This window comes from Centruroides sculpturatus, unplaced genomic scaffold (genome assembly GCF_000671375.1).
Source record: "Centruroides sculpturatus isolate CEXI.00-Female unplaced genomic scaffold, Cexi_2.0 scaffold194, whole genome shotgun sequence".
In the NCBI taxonomy this organism is placed as follows: Eukaryota; Metazoa; Arthropoda; class Arachnida; order Scorpiones; family Buthidae; genus Centruroides; species Centruroides sculpturatus.
Window position 1 is genome coordinate 222,979 of NW_019384455.1, and position 15,281 is coordinate 238,259.

General features: G+C 29.5%; 2 protein-coding genes across 2 annotated transcripts in view; one reads left to right on the forward strand and one right to left on the reverse strand.

Annotated features, from left to right (window-relative positions):
* LOC111620658 (protein C10-like) overlaps window positions 1-4,149 on the forward strand; it is a 20,606-nt gene extending 16,457 nt beyond the window's left edge. The window contains exons 3-4 of the mRNA XM_023362630.1: window positions 3,691-3,867; window positions 3,998-4,149. Of these exons, the coding sequence (XP_023218398.1) occupies window positions 3,691-3,867; window positions 3,998-4,125 (305 nt within the window). The 3' untranslated portion in view covers window positions 4,126-4,149. The remainder of the gene's footprint in view (window positions 1-3,690; window positions 3,868-3,997) is intronic.
* A 3,291-nt stretch (window positions 4,150-7,440) lies between these two features.
* LOC111620657 lies at window positions 7,441-12,910 on the reverse strand. The gene is made up of 3 exons (XM_023362629.1): window positions 12,600-12,910; window positions 12,302-12,506; window positions 7,441-7,975 (listed from the first exon to the last, which is right to left on the reverse strand). Exons 2-3 carry the CDS (start codon window positions 12,504-12,506, stop codon window positions 7,560-7,562), a joined length of 621 nt encoding a protein of 206 aa, XP_023218397.1. The 5' UTR covers window positions 12,600-12,910; the 3' UTR covers window positions 7,441-7,559.
* Between the last annotated feature and the right edge of the window lie 2,371 nt (window positions 12,911-15,281).

A 15,281-nucleotide genomic window follows, 5' to 3' on the forward strand; every position in this document is an offset into this window, starting at 1 on the left:
AACGAACTCCCCGTGTTCAAGGTACGAAGACCACTTAGCCACTGGTGGGTTTCTTTTACCGAAAGAGAATTCGACTCGAAGGATCTTCCGATGAAGTGCTACCCATTAATTTTTTGGAGGGGATTCCCCTTCTAAGCATTAGGTTCATATATCTCCACTTTTCTGCCACCAACTACAACAAATGAAGGTATGTACAGTACAGTGCTATTTTATTAAACAAAGTTTACATGTTTGTTGCTGTAATGATAGATACTACGTTTTCCTACATTTTCATCAAAGAAAATTACTGTATATTGCAAATAAAATCACAAAAATTTCGGAGACTAGAACGGATTAATTGCATTTGCATTAATTTCTATGGGAAAAATTGCTTTGGTTAACGAACGGAGTCGCGGAACAGATTAAGTTCGTTAACCGGGGTTCCACTGTATTCTAAAAAAATTTTTAACCTCATGAAATTTAGTAATAAATATAAACTTTTATTTATTATTATTATTTGTCTCAAGCAAACCTGGTACATAAAACCATATTTTCATATCTAATAGTTTATTTTTTGTTAAAAATTTACTTTGCAATTTTTACATAAATATAAAAATCTATAAGTGAATATTATATTTTATATATATATATTTTTTTTGAAAGAAATATTAAATATTTGAAATTAAACATATTTGCTCCTATATTCTTGTAAAATCTGAAGTTGAAATGTCTTCATTTACTCTGGTATTTCTCACACAGACTTAACAAGAATATATTATAATGATTACAAGTTACAGAATGTTCACACAACTAGCCAGATGCAAGAGAGATCTTTCCAGTATTGATCAAGTATATGCATAGCATAGCCTATGGAGCATTGTAATGGAACTAATGTTTGCAGTAAAATAAGTTAATAAAAACAAAAGGAACATGTTAAATTGCATAGTAATTCCAAGGCAATACATAAATTTTTCCAAGCACAAGGATAACATAAGAGAACCGTTTTAAGATGTTTTAGCATAATGTACAAAGATTCTCTGTGTAGGACAAAAATCAAGACTGCATAAATTAATACAAAAACAGTTAGCTTTATTTCACTATACTACATGTTCAAAATGGTCCAAATCTTCAGCAGCAATAAAAGTGTAGATGGTCAAGAGTGGCATTATGGATGGCACTTAGCTTACCTGGTATCGTGTTTTAAAAGCTCATGTTCACTTTAGCTCATCATCATCATGTGTCACTTCTGGATACACATTGAACACCAATGCTTTAAAATGACCCTACAAGAAGAGTATAGGTCAAGTTCAAAGAATATAGTGGCCATGGAATAGGAACATAATGTCCTATTCATTGGTTGTCAAACAGCTCTCCCAGGCAGATATGCATCAGTGTTCCAATGATAATTCATACCATTTGTCTTCCAAGTGTAGGTTATTAATATAGCAGTCACTAGTCTGGATGCCATCAATAAATACAGGATAAATAATCTGCTCCATATATCATACCAGATGTTTAGTGTAAAATATATTGTGTTTCATGATGTATATGAAAAAAACAATACAGGTATGTCCAGTAGTGCATGTTATGGCAGTAAAATAGATCTTCATCAGTCCATAAAATGTGCTCAAGCAGTTCTCATTTGTCCTGGCTGAATTTAACATCCTGTTTTACCAGTCAAATTACTTCCATCATCATCCATGTTTTGTATCAGTAACAGATTGCCATAACATGCATTCATTCAACTGCTATGTAAAATTCAATATAGCAAGAACTGCAGCAGCCACAAATATTTCATGTATGCTTGTATATGAATATATGTGCATGGAAGTACTATATCTTTGATGTCTTCTACCATTTCCCCCCCTTCTTTTTCAATTTTAGTCTTCATGAAAGGAATATATTATTACTATAAATTTCTCATACAACTGCCAATAATAATAATAATAATAATAACTCTCCTGTGGTCACCACCTGGTCGTGGTGGGAGAGACTAGTAATTTTACTGATCTATAGGGCAATGCAGGCTGGAGCACAAGCTCCTGGTAGGGACACCCATGCCAGTAAGGTCTATGGGGAGAAATGAAGCTAAGACCACACCCACATTCTGTGGAGATATTTATCATGGTAATAACCAGATCAAAGTGTGATACCAGCTCAGATGTCGCCCGGGTTAACAAGGTCCGCGTTCGTGGGTTAGGCAGAGGCTCACGTTCGAAAAATAGGCCGCAGTCTCCCTTGGTTACCAGTGGTGAAAGCAGCGCCGGCCCAAGTATGGCTACTGCAATGCCCTCAACAGATGTGAGGAATCAACCTAGCCTTGGTGTTTCTGTGGCAATGCATAACAGACCACAAAGGCTGGAAGATCACACCAATGGATGAAATGGACATCAGAAATGAACGAGTTTATCATCCGTACTTACTACGCAATCACAAAACTCGAAACAAACATGACAGCATACAGACACAACTATAGATTCACACAACAATATCCTCACCTCACTGTCACCAAACAAAGGGTTGTCGATCAAAAAAGAACAATTATACACAACAACCTTATCCCACAAACAACACTTGAACTTATCAAACAACAGGTTGTTGATCAAATACATCAACAGACAGAAACACTTAACATTAATGAAGATCATGTAACCTGTCAGGATAATCCAGCAACAAGCATTGATAATAGCACACATACAACAACTACAACTAATGATACTACAGGCAACAAGCATTGACTAAAAACTACAGAAAACACATACTGAAAGATATAACACTCACAAATGACACATGCAGAAAATGTCACATCATGCCAGAAATTATACAACACATTACTTCTGGGTGCAAGCTCTTGGCACAGACAGATTTTGGTTAATACAGACATAATCAAGTAGCAAATATAATACACCAAGAGCTTGCAAACAAATACAAATTATTAGATATCCACGAACCATACTACAAATACATTCAACAGACAGTATTGGAAAACAACACGCACAAAATGTACTACGACAGAGCCATAATCACAGATAAAACAATTTACCACAACAGACCAGACATCACACTCATTGACAAACACAATAAAATCACATACATTATAGACATATCCATTCCAAACATTCACAATATTGATACAAAACACATGCACTGAAAAAATTAGCAAGTACACAGAACTCGCCCAGGAAATAAGGCATCTGTGGAGGATGGAAAGGGTGCTTATTGTACCTGTTGTTCTCTCCTGTACAGGTGTGATAACACACACACTACATAAAAGCCTGGGAACATTACAATTGAATAGAAATACATACATCACACTACAGAAGGCCACTATATTGAATACATGCCATATTGTTAGGAAATTCCTGAATACAGACATTGATACACTTATTTAATTTTAGTTTTTGGTTGCTATGCCTTGACTTTGGTCCAGTATAGTACACAGCAACCAGTGCGAACCGAGTATAACCCACTAAACCCACATAATAATAATAATTGTAATTGTATAGATATTATTATCAGTTCATGTTTATTGTGAACTAGTGAATTTATAAGATGCACACAAAATCTGCATTGCAATGAATATAGATTCTGAGGAAAAAAGATTCCATATTTACAAATCTTGACAAAAAAAACCATATGTAAATACTAATTTTCTAGTTTAATATAATATGAATGAAATGTTAATATATAATTCACACTTTCTTTTCTCAGCTGCACTGAAGGATGTTCTATCTGCATTCAGTTCTCCAGAAAATGTTGCCAGATTAGAAGAAGCAAAAGATAATGCAGGAAATGATATGTTAAAACACATGCAACTGGTCTTTCCTGTGGCTACACAAATAGAAATGGATGTTATACAAAATTATGGCTTCCCTGGAGATGGAGAAGGTTGTTGTCATTTTTGTTTTTTATTTTTAAATCATCATAGAATATACTTATATAAATAAATTATTCTTTTTAATTTTTATACAATTCTGTGAAATTGATGTATGGAACTACAGAATTTATTTAATTTCAGGAGTCATTCAATTTGCTCAAGCTATAAAGCAATTGGAAAGAGAACATCCAGACATTGCTGAATTGAATGCTGAAGTAAGAGCTCATCTCATTCCTCCTATGGTTTTTCCATCTCAACCACAAAATTAATTTAAATTTTTAATATATATACATGTCAGTTATTACAAATCTTATATATATATATGTCAGTTATTATGTTTGTACTTTTATGAAATGTATTGTCAAATATTAAATACCAGTACTTTTTTACATAGTAAAAGTTGTATTTATTATCAGGTATGAAATCCATCAAATATTTGGATAAAATAAAACAATAAAAATTTAAAACTTTATTATTCTTTTCTTATTCAATATACTTTTTTAATTTATAATTGTTCAAATATTAGAAGACAGTTAAAATTATCATAAGACGTGATGAAAAACTTTCCTTAAAAAATGAAACCTATAGCAGACATTACCAATTAATTATAACAGGTACTATTATCTTCTACAGACAATTTGCTTTTAGCATTTAATGTAATAGAGTTTTTTAGTGTAGCAACTATTTTACATGACTAAATAATTGCCAATTGTTTTGATTTGAGTACAAAGTAATATCAAGAGTGCATATTTTTCATATTGACTATAACCAACTCTATTTCAATTATATCTTCTGAAATTGATAGCAGCAGCTCTATAATGTTAATATCTATTTGGTCTAAATAAAATTGGTTTATGAAAGATCAAGAAAAAATAAAGTTGAACATTTTATTCTTATAAATACAGTAATAAATTAGATGTTACATTGTTAATATTCTTGAACTATGTAATTTATAAGGATTGTTCTAAAATGAGATCAATTTAGCTCTTTTTTCTTATTTTTGAATTTCAAGAAATTAAAATACTATATTTATTCTAATATACAGCTTGCTATCTGTAACTTTTATCAGCTTGTATCTGCACTGTTTATTAGAGAGCACCTATTATTTCTGTTCTTTGGAAATTAGATTGAAGTGAAAAAGTTAGTGAATTCAGAGCATCAATGCAACACTCAACAAATACATATTATATTTCAACATAAAATAAGAGTGACAATGCTAAATAGAATGAAATTGTGAGCCCGAGGGGTTTGAGTTCGAAAATTTTTAGGGTTAACATATTTTTTCATTAGAGGATGGAAAAAAATATAACGGAAATAGATCGGATGTGGAATCTTATACATCGTCCGTTTGTCAATTAGTCAAAGTGCACGTGCTAATTAGTCAGAATAACGAGTGAACGACCTGTTGGCTCAGTGCCAACGACGATCGTATAAAAACGATTGTCACGGGAAGTTCTGGGCGATCGTCCCCTCAGTGCGACTGTCCCTCCGCGCGATCCTCAGGAAGGTCTGAATACAGTGTCTCCCGTCCCGATCCTGTCCGAGGAGAAGCCGGTAGAAGACATAAGCCTGTGACAGACGGCCAGCTTCCATAGTTCAGAAGGATCGTCGCATACCGTCCTCCGACATAAGCCGCCCATATAACTCTCTTTGTAACTGACCGCCCATATAACGCTCTTTGTAAACTCTCACGCGGCATAGTGAATAGTTACAGCTCCCTTATAGATAAATTTATGTTATCCGCATCTAAGCTATAATCAGTAACTTGTATACTCCTGTAAATTTCTTTAGTTATATAATAAACCTTTATTTTGTTCTTTGTTAAACCTGTCTCCTGTTTATCCGAGGAAACCTGTCGACTTACCGACGCACTCCCCACTCGATTTGCCCTCCTAGCCATCCTACCACTCCGAGATCGGGCTTTACCAGCCTGTGCAGATTAAGTGGTCAGTACGAGATTGACCCCTGACCCACTGCGTATCTCACAAAATTTTTCAGTTTAAAATAAATATTATAGAAAAAAGTTATCTTTCTCCAATACAAAATCTTAAAGCTGTGCTGCTTATCAGAATAAATATGGTAGAAATAAATTGGCTTTTCAAATTGATAATGAACCTGTTTAAACTAATTTAACTTAGATAATACTTGAATTTTTAGCTCTCTGAAAGGATAATGAGTATTACAATAAACATATCTTGTTTAAAATATAATAAAACTAAATACTGAATAAGAAATGGCTTTAAAATTATTAAAATTTAAAAAGTAAAAGATCTATACTGGATGTAGAAATCAATAAATATATCTATTGCAGATGAAATAACAAGTTATTCCTCTTGATCACACACAAAAACTTGTCAGAATTTCAAGTTTTATTATAAAATTTTCTTTAAAATATTTTTATCACTGAGAAAATAATAGAATAATAATAAATCTGAAGTTCAAGAAATGTATATGTAGAATAGGAGCAATCAATATAATAAAATAATCAAAAAAATTTCCTTTACTATTTTTGATTATTTTGCATTTAATAATAATTTCATAAATTGACTATCATTCAATAGCTAAAAGAAATCTGCCTACTAACAAGCAGAAATGATTTTCACTCTTACCCCATAATCAACCATCTGTGCTCATAGATGGTTGACTATGGGGTAAGAAGCTAGTTGCATAGGTTGAAGATAAAGCCCTTGTCTTAATATCCTTGTCTTATATCACAATAAGCTATGTTTTGTTAGAGCATGCTTCAAATAAGAACTGTTCAAATTCCATTAATATATTTAAATTAATAGATCTTTAATTCAATTTTAGTAATTGAAAATAATAAATTAAAAGTAATAGAAGTATTAAGCAGTTAAATAAGTTATTATATTGCATTTGTATGTTTATAATTATGGAATAACTATTTTCTGCTGTAACAAGTAACAAATATTTGTGTTTAACATAATTTAATGAAAAAAAAATTCTACAACAGTACAAGATTAAATTCCTCAATCTTTGCAAATAAATGTTGAAAATTGGCAACTACTGTATATGCATGTGTTCTACAAAGAACTATCAGTCTAAATGTTTATATATAAACATTTTATAAATGAATCATATACTGTATTTAAAAGAATTTAGGTTCTTAAATGAGTAAATAAAAATAAGTTTTTATTCTAATATTACAGAAATTATAATAAATAAACTAAGGATAGAAACAAATTAGAAAAATTTCAATATTTATTAAACATATTTTATTGCAAAATTCATTATTGATTTTGAAACTGTATTGAGAATTTATAAAATAAATAGTTTCAGTTAATTCATAAAACACTTTGATATATTAAATATGTAAACATTTTATTCTGATTTACTTGAAACATTTAAAAATAATTTTATATTAATTTATTAAAAATATTTAAAATAGTTACATTTTTATTACAAAAATAACAATATAATAGATTTATACTATAATATTTAAAGAAAAGAATAAAAACTTAACTCTAAATTATCATTATGGTGAAATTTGCAAATATAACAAATATCAATTCATTTATTACTTATTTTAACATCAATAAAAATATAAATTTACTTTTAAACTCAAATCTCAGAATGCTTTTTAAAAATATTACTTCAATCATATTCAAAATAACAATACTGTTTATTTATGTTGTTAATTAATCTGTTTTTATGATAGAATTATTCTGAATCATTGATACAGAAACTAAATGATAATCAATGCACGAGACAATAAATATACACTACAACTTATCATATAATGAAATACATCAACTGCTGGCATACCCAGTACCTTACCTTCTGTGCCTACTATTATTGCAGCAACTGGAATTATGTGAATGCCAACAGCACCCTGCCAATTATAATGGGTAACACACAATCCACCAACAGACACAAAGGATGTGACTTGCTGAATCTGAGTAAGAACTTTGCTAAGCTTATTTGGTAAAGTTTTGAGAGCAAAGACAATTACAAAAATACTAAGCACATGAATCCAGCCAATCATGGCTTTGTTATATACAAAATTAAAATTGGCTGCCAGCAATGAAAATCCAGCAATGGAAACCCACCATGTTGTCTTTTTATGAAGGGAGATTAATTTATTAGGTGGAGATGAAAAACCTGTGAATGATAAGAAGTTTGAAATTCCAATAAATTTCATATGTGAAATAAATTAATTTTATAATTAATTTCAAACATATAATAAGATTTTTTCAAATGAATTTTATGATTAGTTTGTATTATATGTTTTCATTAATGACATAATCTTCATGTACTTATGAATATGAAGCAAAATATTTAAATGCTTTATAAAATATCTTTTTATACTTTAACATTATGCAACATAGTATATCATGCATTTTAGGTACAACAGTCAATTTTAACAAGCATTACTTTTAGTGACAAAAATTTGAACCATTAATAAACAAATAAATCCAATCCAATTAATATATAAAGGTAATATATTAAATACTGAATAGATCTTAATTCCTATTTAAGTAATAGGATATTAAAATGACCATTTTCTAAAAACACATTAAAATATTTTTATTACTATAACATATTCTTCACTTTACAGTTTACTGAATCATCTTATAATTGATATGGTTAGTTAATGAACAAGGGCTGTTTTTTTTTTAATTTGATGCTTAAAACATACTCAAATTTACCAATTCTGATCTATATTGGCAATTCCAACAAACTATACAGGGTACTATATAAATTCAAAATACAGAATGTAAACAAGGTAAGTTTATTTACATTGACATTAAATGATGTTTTACTTGTTAATGTATGCATTGCTTTACATTATTTGAAAAAAAGGTAAAAGATTAGTCAGATTTTGGTTAACATGATTCTTATTAGATCATGTTTTCAACTTCCACATTTATTATACATCTTATAGAATCTAGTTTTACTGTTTGTAAAGGATTACATATACATTTGTATTACTGGAAGTTCATAAAAATGCTAACATATCTGTACATTTTATTTGCTTGCTTATAGCAAAGTTGCATTTTAACATAGGTTATTAAATAAAAATAAGCTTGACATTAAAATATTTTAAATTCAAAATTTAGCATAACTCTCATATAACACTGAATTTTGATCACATGGTTTCCTATAACATTGCTGAAGAATTATGGCAAAGCTCTCGTAAGTGTTATTTTTTATGTTTTGTGCAAAAAAATTTGCTATTATGTTAGATGTAATTTTTTGACATTTCCATTCTTTTTGTGAATCTCCACTGTTGATTCACTACCCACTGAAAAACAACAACAAAAATAAAATATTGAGAAATTTGAACACCATTTTATTAGCTGATCTCTATGTTGTGTTGCATGCTACCTAACTTGAACTTGTTTGAAACTATTAAATATAACTGAAATGTACAATTTGTGGCAACAATGCTCAAAAATATTGACAACACAAACATGAACTGTTATTTCTTGAATAGGCATTAATATACAGGGTTAGCAAGAAATAAGTTTCCCACTTCAGAGAGCTCTGGAGTGCGTTCTACTGCTCGAAATGAGACAAAATTTGGACTACAGATAATTCAAATGATGCACTTGATATTTCTTAAATAAAAAAAAAATAGTACAAAAATTTATTGATAGGTGGTGCTGAGTACACAGAAATATTAAATATGCATGCACATATAAATGTTGAATATTGTATATGTAGCACTAAAATTGCTGAATATGTCCTCCTTCATTTTGAACAACATGCTCTAATCGCAAAACCATATTTTTCACAGCTAAACGCAGTGAGTCTGCTGGAATATCCAGAACATGGCACCGAATGCTGTCCTTCAGATCTGGCACAGATGCAGGTCTTCTACAGTAGATGGTGTCCTTCAGGAAACCCCATAACCAAAACCCTTCAATATTTCTGTCTGTTACAGCGCTACCTATTGACGGATTTTTGTACTATTTTTTTATTTAAGAAATGTCAAGTGCATCATTTGAATTATCTGTAGTCCAAATTTTGTCTCATTTTGAGCAGTAGAACACACTCCAGAGCTCTCTGAAGTGGGAAACTTATTTCTTAACTCTGTATTTTAATTTTCTTCAATAAAAATTTTTGATGTCATATACTGTATATTCATTGATATACATATTTGAAAAAAACATAACAGTGTCTCAGTAATTTTCTGGAAGTTTTGTGCAAATTAGTATCTTACAGTTATCTATTTAGTTTTAGTATTTTATGATACAGTACAATTTTATTAGGGAAAATTATTTTTAATTTCAGTTATGAGCCATAAATTAAAAAAAAATGTGTGTGGAATTGCATAAGCTTATAGCATCTTATTATGAAGAAAAATTACAGAATTTGTTAAAAGAAGTTACTCAACCATGCATATAAAATAAAAAGATATAAAAAAAAAATTGTATTCACAACAAAATAAAATCTGATCCAAAATTTTTACTTAATGACTATGACAAGAGATGGATCATTAGACTAGTCAAGAAAGATCCTGAACAGTTATTTGTATGTTTAGTATATTTTGACTAAAAAAAAAAGTTTAAAAATATACACAAATCACTAATGTGGTTGAATATATTTAACACAAACAACTTTGAAATTTTGTTTAGTATTTCAAAACTTTATTAATGTTTTTTTCAAAGATTTTCCTTAAATTTTACTTTATTTGATAAAGTTCATATAATACAACAATCTTAAGTAAAACAAACAATTAAGCAATTGAAGTTAGCAAGGCTATAACAAAACAAAGAATTCCCCAGAATTTTTAAAAAGTTTATTTTATAGATTAAAAAGCAAAATTCAAGTGAAATGATGTAAAAGTTGGAAGAAAAAGAATTCAAAGTTTCAGCCTCAAAATGCTGTATGTACTGTAAAGCTGAATTTAAATTCTTGCATGTAGCATCTAGTATGTCTTATGTTTGTTTATGTGCAGTAAAATGACATCACATCCAAGTGCTGAATCCCAAGTGGATATTTTGAGGAAAACTGGCCCCTATTCAGATGTTAGAAATGTGAATAAAACCTGAAAATTGACACTGCCAACCCATTGGTCAGGCATGAATCTACAACCAACTATCAGTGTTCAATAGTTTTGGTCATTGGTAGGCATTGTAGGAGCAAAGTGATTGCCCCTCCATGTTTTTAATTGTTTTAACATGTCTTTTTAATGTCAGTCAATAAAACCAGAATTTCCACTAATTATAGTCTTATTTACTTTTTCTTTTCATATTTTGGTTCTATTCTACTCTACAAAGAGGGCCTTTTTTCAATATTCAGCATAGGTTCATCTAGGCCCGCAATGAAGACAACTAAGTAGTATGGGATAAGGTTCCAACATATCTAGGACAGACAGCCATAAAAATTCTCAGGTCCCCAGAGCAGTAAACTGATGCTTTAATCAGACATCATGGGATTATAACAAATCAAAAATCTGAAAAAATAGCTGTTGACATTTATCAGTACAAAAATTAACATTTAAAAATTTTTATCTGCCTACAATAAATAAAATTCATAAATTTTATTTTCTTCAGTATCTTTATGGAAAAATGTTTCTAATAAAATGTTGTTCAATTTGCTTTTATGTGTAGCTGTCTTTTTTTTTTCTTTTTGCATCAGTGTGAGCAACCTCAGAAGGCTAAAAAAAATTCTGCATTGCAGAATTTTCTTTTCTTATAATATAATTCATTCAAAATAACTTTTTCAAAAAATAATTAAAATTATTTTTAATGTAACTTTTACAAAAAATCATTGTATGTATAATAATAATAATAATTTAAAATCATTGATTATGAAATGTGAAGCAAAAATATATATTTATTTTTATAAAAATTTTAAATTTAATAATCTGAAAATACTTCATTATTTTTTTGTTAAAAATTGAACTTTATAATTCATTTTAATAATAAAATAATGCATCTATCTTATCTCATAGCAAATTAATTTTAAGTTATCAGACTGATATAGAAAGATAAAGTTAATACTGCAAGCTTTACAAGTTTTGCAGTAAAAGCCAGCAGCTTTTACTGCAAGTTTCCTTACAAACTTTAGTTAATGTCAATAAAACAATATTTGTACTACTAAATTGCATACTAGTCTAGAGAATGATTATCTTTAAAAATTAATAATAATAAATAAAATAAAAAATATTGTTAATTGATTGGAAGAAACATTTAGCTGGCTGATTAACCATCTAAAACCAAACTTTGGATAAACATGGCATTAAAACATTCATTTTGCCATTTATATTAGTTATCGAATTAAGAAATAATGATGAATTTTTTTAAATTAAAAATTAAATAAATAGCCCTGTATCAAATAATGTTTCCAAAGTTATTTTTTTAATGTATTTAAAATTGTAAATAAGATAAATTAGATTTTATGTTAATTGCATTTTTGAATTATACTCTAAAAGATAAAAGCTAAATAAAAATTTATTAATTTATTTAAAATACTCACTAAAACGAATTGTTCCCAAAAAAGCAGCAACGGCAATGAGTAAGAAACAGCTTATACCAAATAATGGTGTTTCTTCCAGTTTCAGAGTGGATGAAAAAAAATGGAGATGCCAATTTGCAGATGATTCATGTAATCTCCAAGCTGCTAACAGAGAAGAAACTGCCAACGTTCCATCAGATAAAGAAGTCGTTAATTTTCTTCCCATCTGTAAATAATACAACTTATAAAATAAAACAATTTTTATAGTTTAATATCTAAATTCAGTTATTTTCTAAAATAGGAATATGCGTCTCTTTACCTTCGGCAGACCTACTTAGTTTTAATTCGAAACAACCTTCGCAAACAATAACTATAAAGTTTAAAGTTCATGTATAACATCACATTTACACAGATTAAATTTAAAGTAACGTAGACCAAATTATAACCAAACCCAATGAAAACCTTTATGAGCAAATAAAACAAAATAAATGAAAAAGCAACTTCAATACGTATATTCTAGATCAAAGTATCGACGTAACAATATTTTTTCTCAATGCGACCTAAAACTCAGAAAATGGGTCATAAGTCAAAGTAAAAATTAAAATGTCTTAACCTGATTAAATTACAACTTCTACATAAAATTTAAAAAAAAAAATAAAGAATGCATTTTTTCTCTTTATTATAATAAACATTTTTAATAAGAGAACAACCGAAGTTGAATATTCAAAGTAATTTATGTAAACAAAANTATTTTTGATTATTTTGCATTTAATAATAATTTCATAAATTGACTATCATTCAATAGCTAAAAGAAATCTGCCTACTAACAAGCAGAAATGATTTTCACTCTTACCCCATAATCAACCATCTGTGCTCATAGATGGTTGACTATGGGGTAAGAAGCTAGTTGCATAGGTTGAAGATAAAGCCCTTGTCTTAATATCCTTGTCTTATATCACAATAAGCTATGTTTTGTTAGAGCATGCTTCAAATAAGAACTGTTCAAATTCCATTAATATATTTAAATTAATAGATCTTTAATTCAATTTTAGTAATTGAAAATAATAAATTAAAAGTAATAGAAGTATTAAGCAGTTAAATAAGTTATTATATTGCATTTGTATGTTTATAATTATGGAATAACTATTTTCTGCTGTAACAAGTAACAAATATTTGTGTTTAACATAATTTAATGAAAAAAAAATTCTACAACAGTACAAGATTAAATTCCTCAATCTTTGCAAATAAATGTTGAAAATTGGCAACTACTGTATATGCATGTGTTCTACAAAGAACTATCAGTCTAAATGTTTATATATAAACATTTTATAAATGAATCATATACTGTATTTAAAAGAATTTAGGTTCTTAAATGAGTAAATAAAAATAAGTTTTTATTCTAATATTACAGAAATTATAATAAATAAACTAAGGATAGAAACAAATTAGAAAAATTTCAATATTTATTAGATGTTACATTGTTAATATTCTTGAACTATGTAATTTATAAGGATTGTTCTAAAATGAGATCAATTTAGCTCTTTTTTCTTATTTTTGAATTTCAAGAAATTAAAATACTATATTTATTCTAATATACAGCTTGCTATCTGTAACTTTTATCAGCTTGTATCTGCACTGTTTATTAGAGAGCACCTATTATTTCTGTTCTTTGGAAATTAGATTGAAGTGAAAAAGTTAGTGAATTCAGACTTCCAGATCCTATACATTGTAAAAAAAATTTGCTTGATCATATCATATACATGCAACATAATATTGAACACAACTAAATGCTATAGAAGATCATCTGCAGATGCTTGAAACAGAAATGGGAAGTTCTCATATTGATGTGGATAAACAAATGCCAAAATTATTAAATTCTGTCCGAAAACTGATGAAAGATTTAGCTCTTGTCCAACAGTTGACACAATTTCAGTAATTGNTTTTATCAGCTTGTATCTGCACTGTTTATTAGAGAGCACCTATTATTTCTGTTCTTTGGAAATTAGATTGAAGTGAAAAAGTTAGTGAATTCAGAGCATCAATGCAACACTCAACAAATACATATTATATTTCAACATAAAATAAGAGTGACAATGCTAAATAGAATGAAATTGTGAGCCCGAGGGGTTTGAGTTCGAAAATTTTTAGGGTTAACATATTTTTTCATTAGAGGATGGAAAAAAATATAACGGAAATAGATCGGATGTGGAATCTTATACATCGTCCGTTTGTCAATTAGTCAAAGTGCACGTGCTAATTAGTCAGAATAACGAGTGAACGACCTGTTGGCTCAGTGCCAACAACGATTGTATAAAAACGATCGTCACGGGAAGTTCTGGGCGATCGTCCCCTCAGTGCGATGCTCAGGAAGGTCTGAATACAGTGTCTCCCGTCCCGATCCTGTCCGAGGAGAAGCTGGTAGAAGACATAAGCCTGTGACAGACGGCCAGCTTCCATAGTTCAGAAGGATCGTCGCATACCGTCCTCCGACATAAGGTATAACTGACTGCCCATATCACTCTCTTGTAAACTCTCACGCGGCATAGTGAATAGTTACAGCTCCCTTATAGATAAATTTATGTTATCCGCATCTAAGCTATAATCAGTAACTTGTATACTCCTGTAAATTTCTTTAGTTATATAATAAACCTTTATTTTGTTCTTTGTTAAACCTGTCTCCTGTTTATCCGAGGAAACCTGTCGACTTACCGACGCACTCCCCACTCGATTTGCCCTCCTAGCCATCCTACCACTCCGAGATCGGGCTTTACCAGCCTGTGCAGATTAAGTGGTCAGTACGAGATTGACCCCTGACCCACTGCGTATCTCACAAAATTTTTCAGTTTAAAATAAATATTATAGAAAAAAGTTATCTTTCTCCAATACAAAAGCTTAAAGCTGTGCTGCTTATCAGAATAAATATGGTAGAAATAAATTGGCTTTTCAAATTGATAATGAACCTGTTTAAACTAATTTAACTTAGATAATACTTGAATTTTTA

Excerpts from the sequence above, each read along its gene's own strand:
- LOC111620657 (XM_023362629.1), bottom strand. The coding sequence starts at position 12,506 with ATGGGAAGAAAATTAACGACTTCTTTATCTGATGGAACGTTGGCAGTT. Across the intron at positions 7,976-12,301 it reads TTTGGGAACAATTCGTTTTA|GTTTTTCATCTCCACCTAAT; the intron begins GTGAGTATTTTA and ends TATCATTCACAG.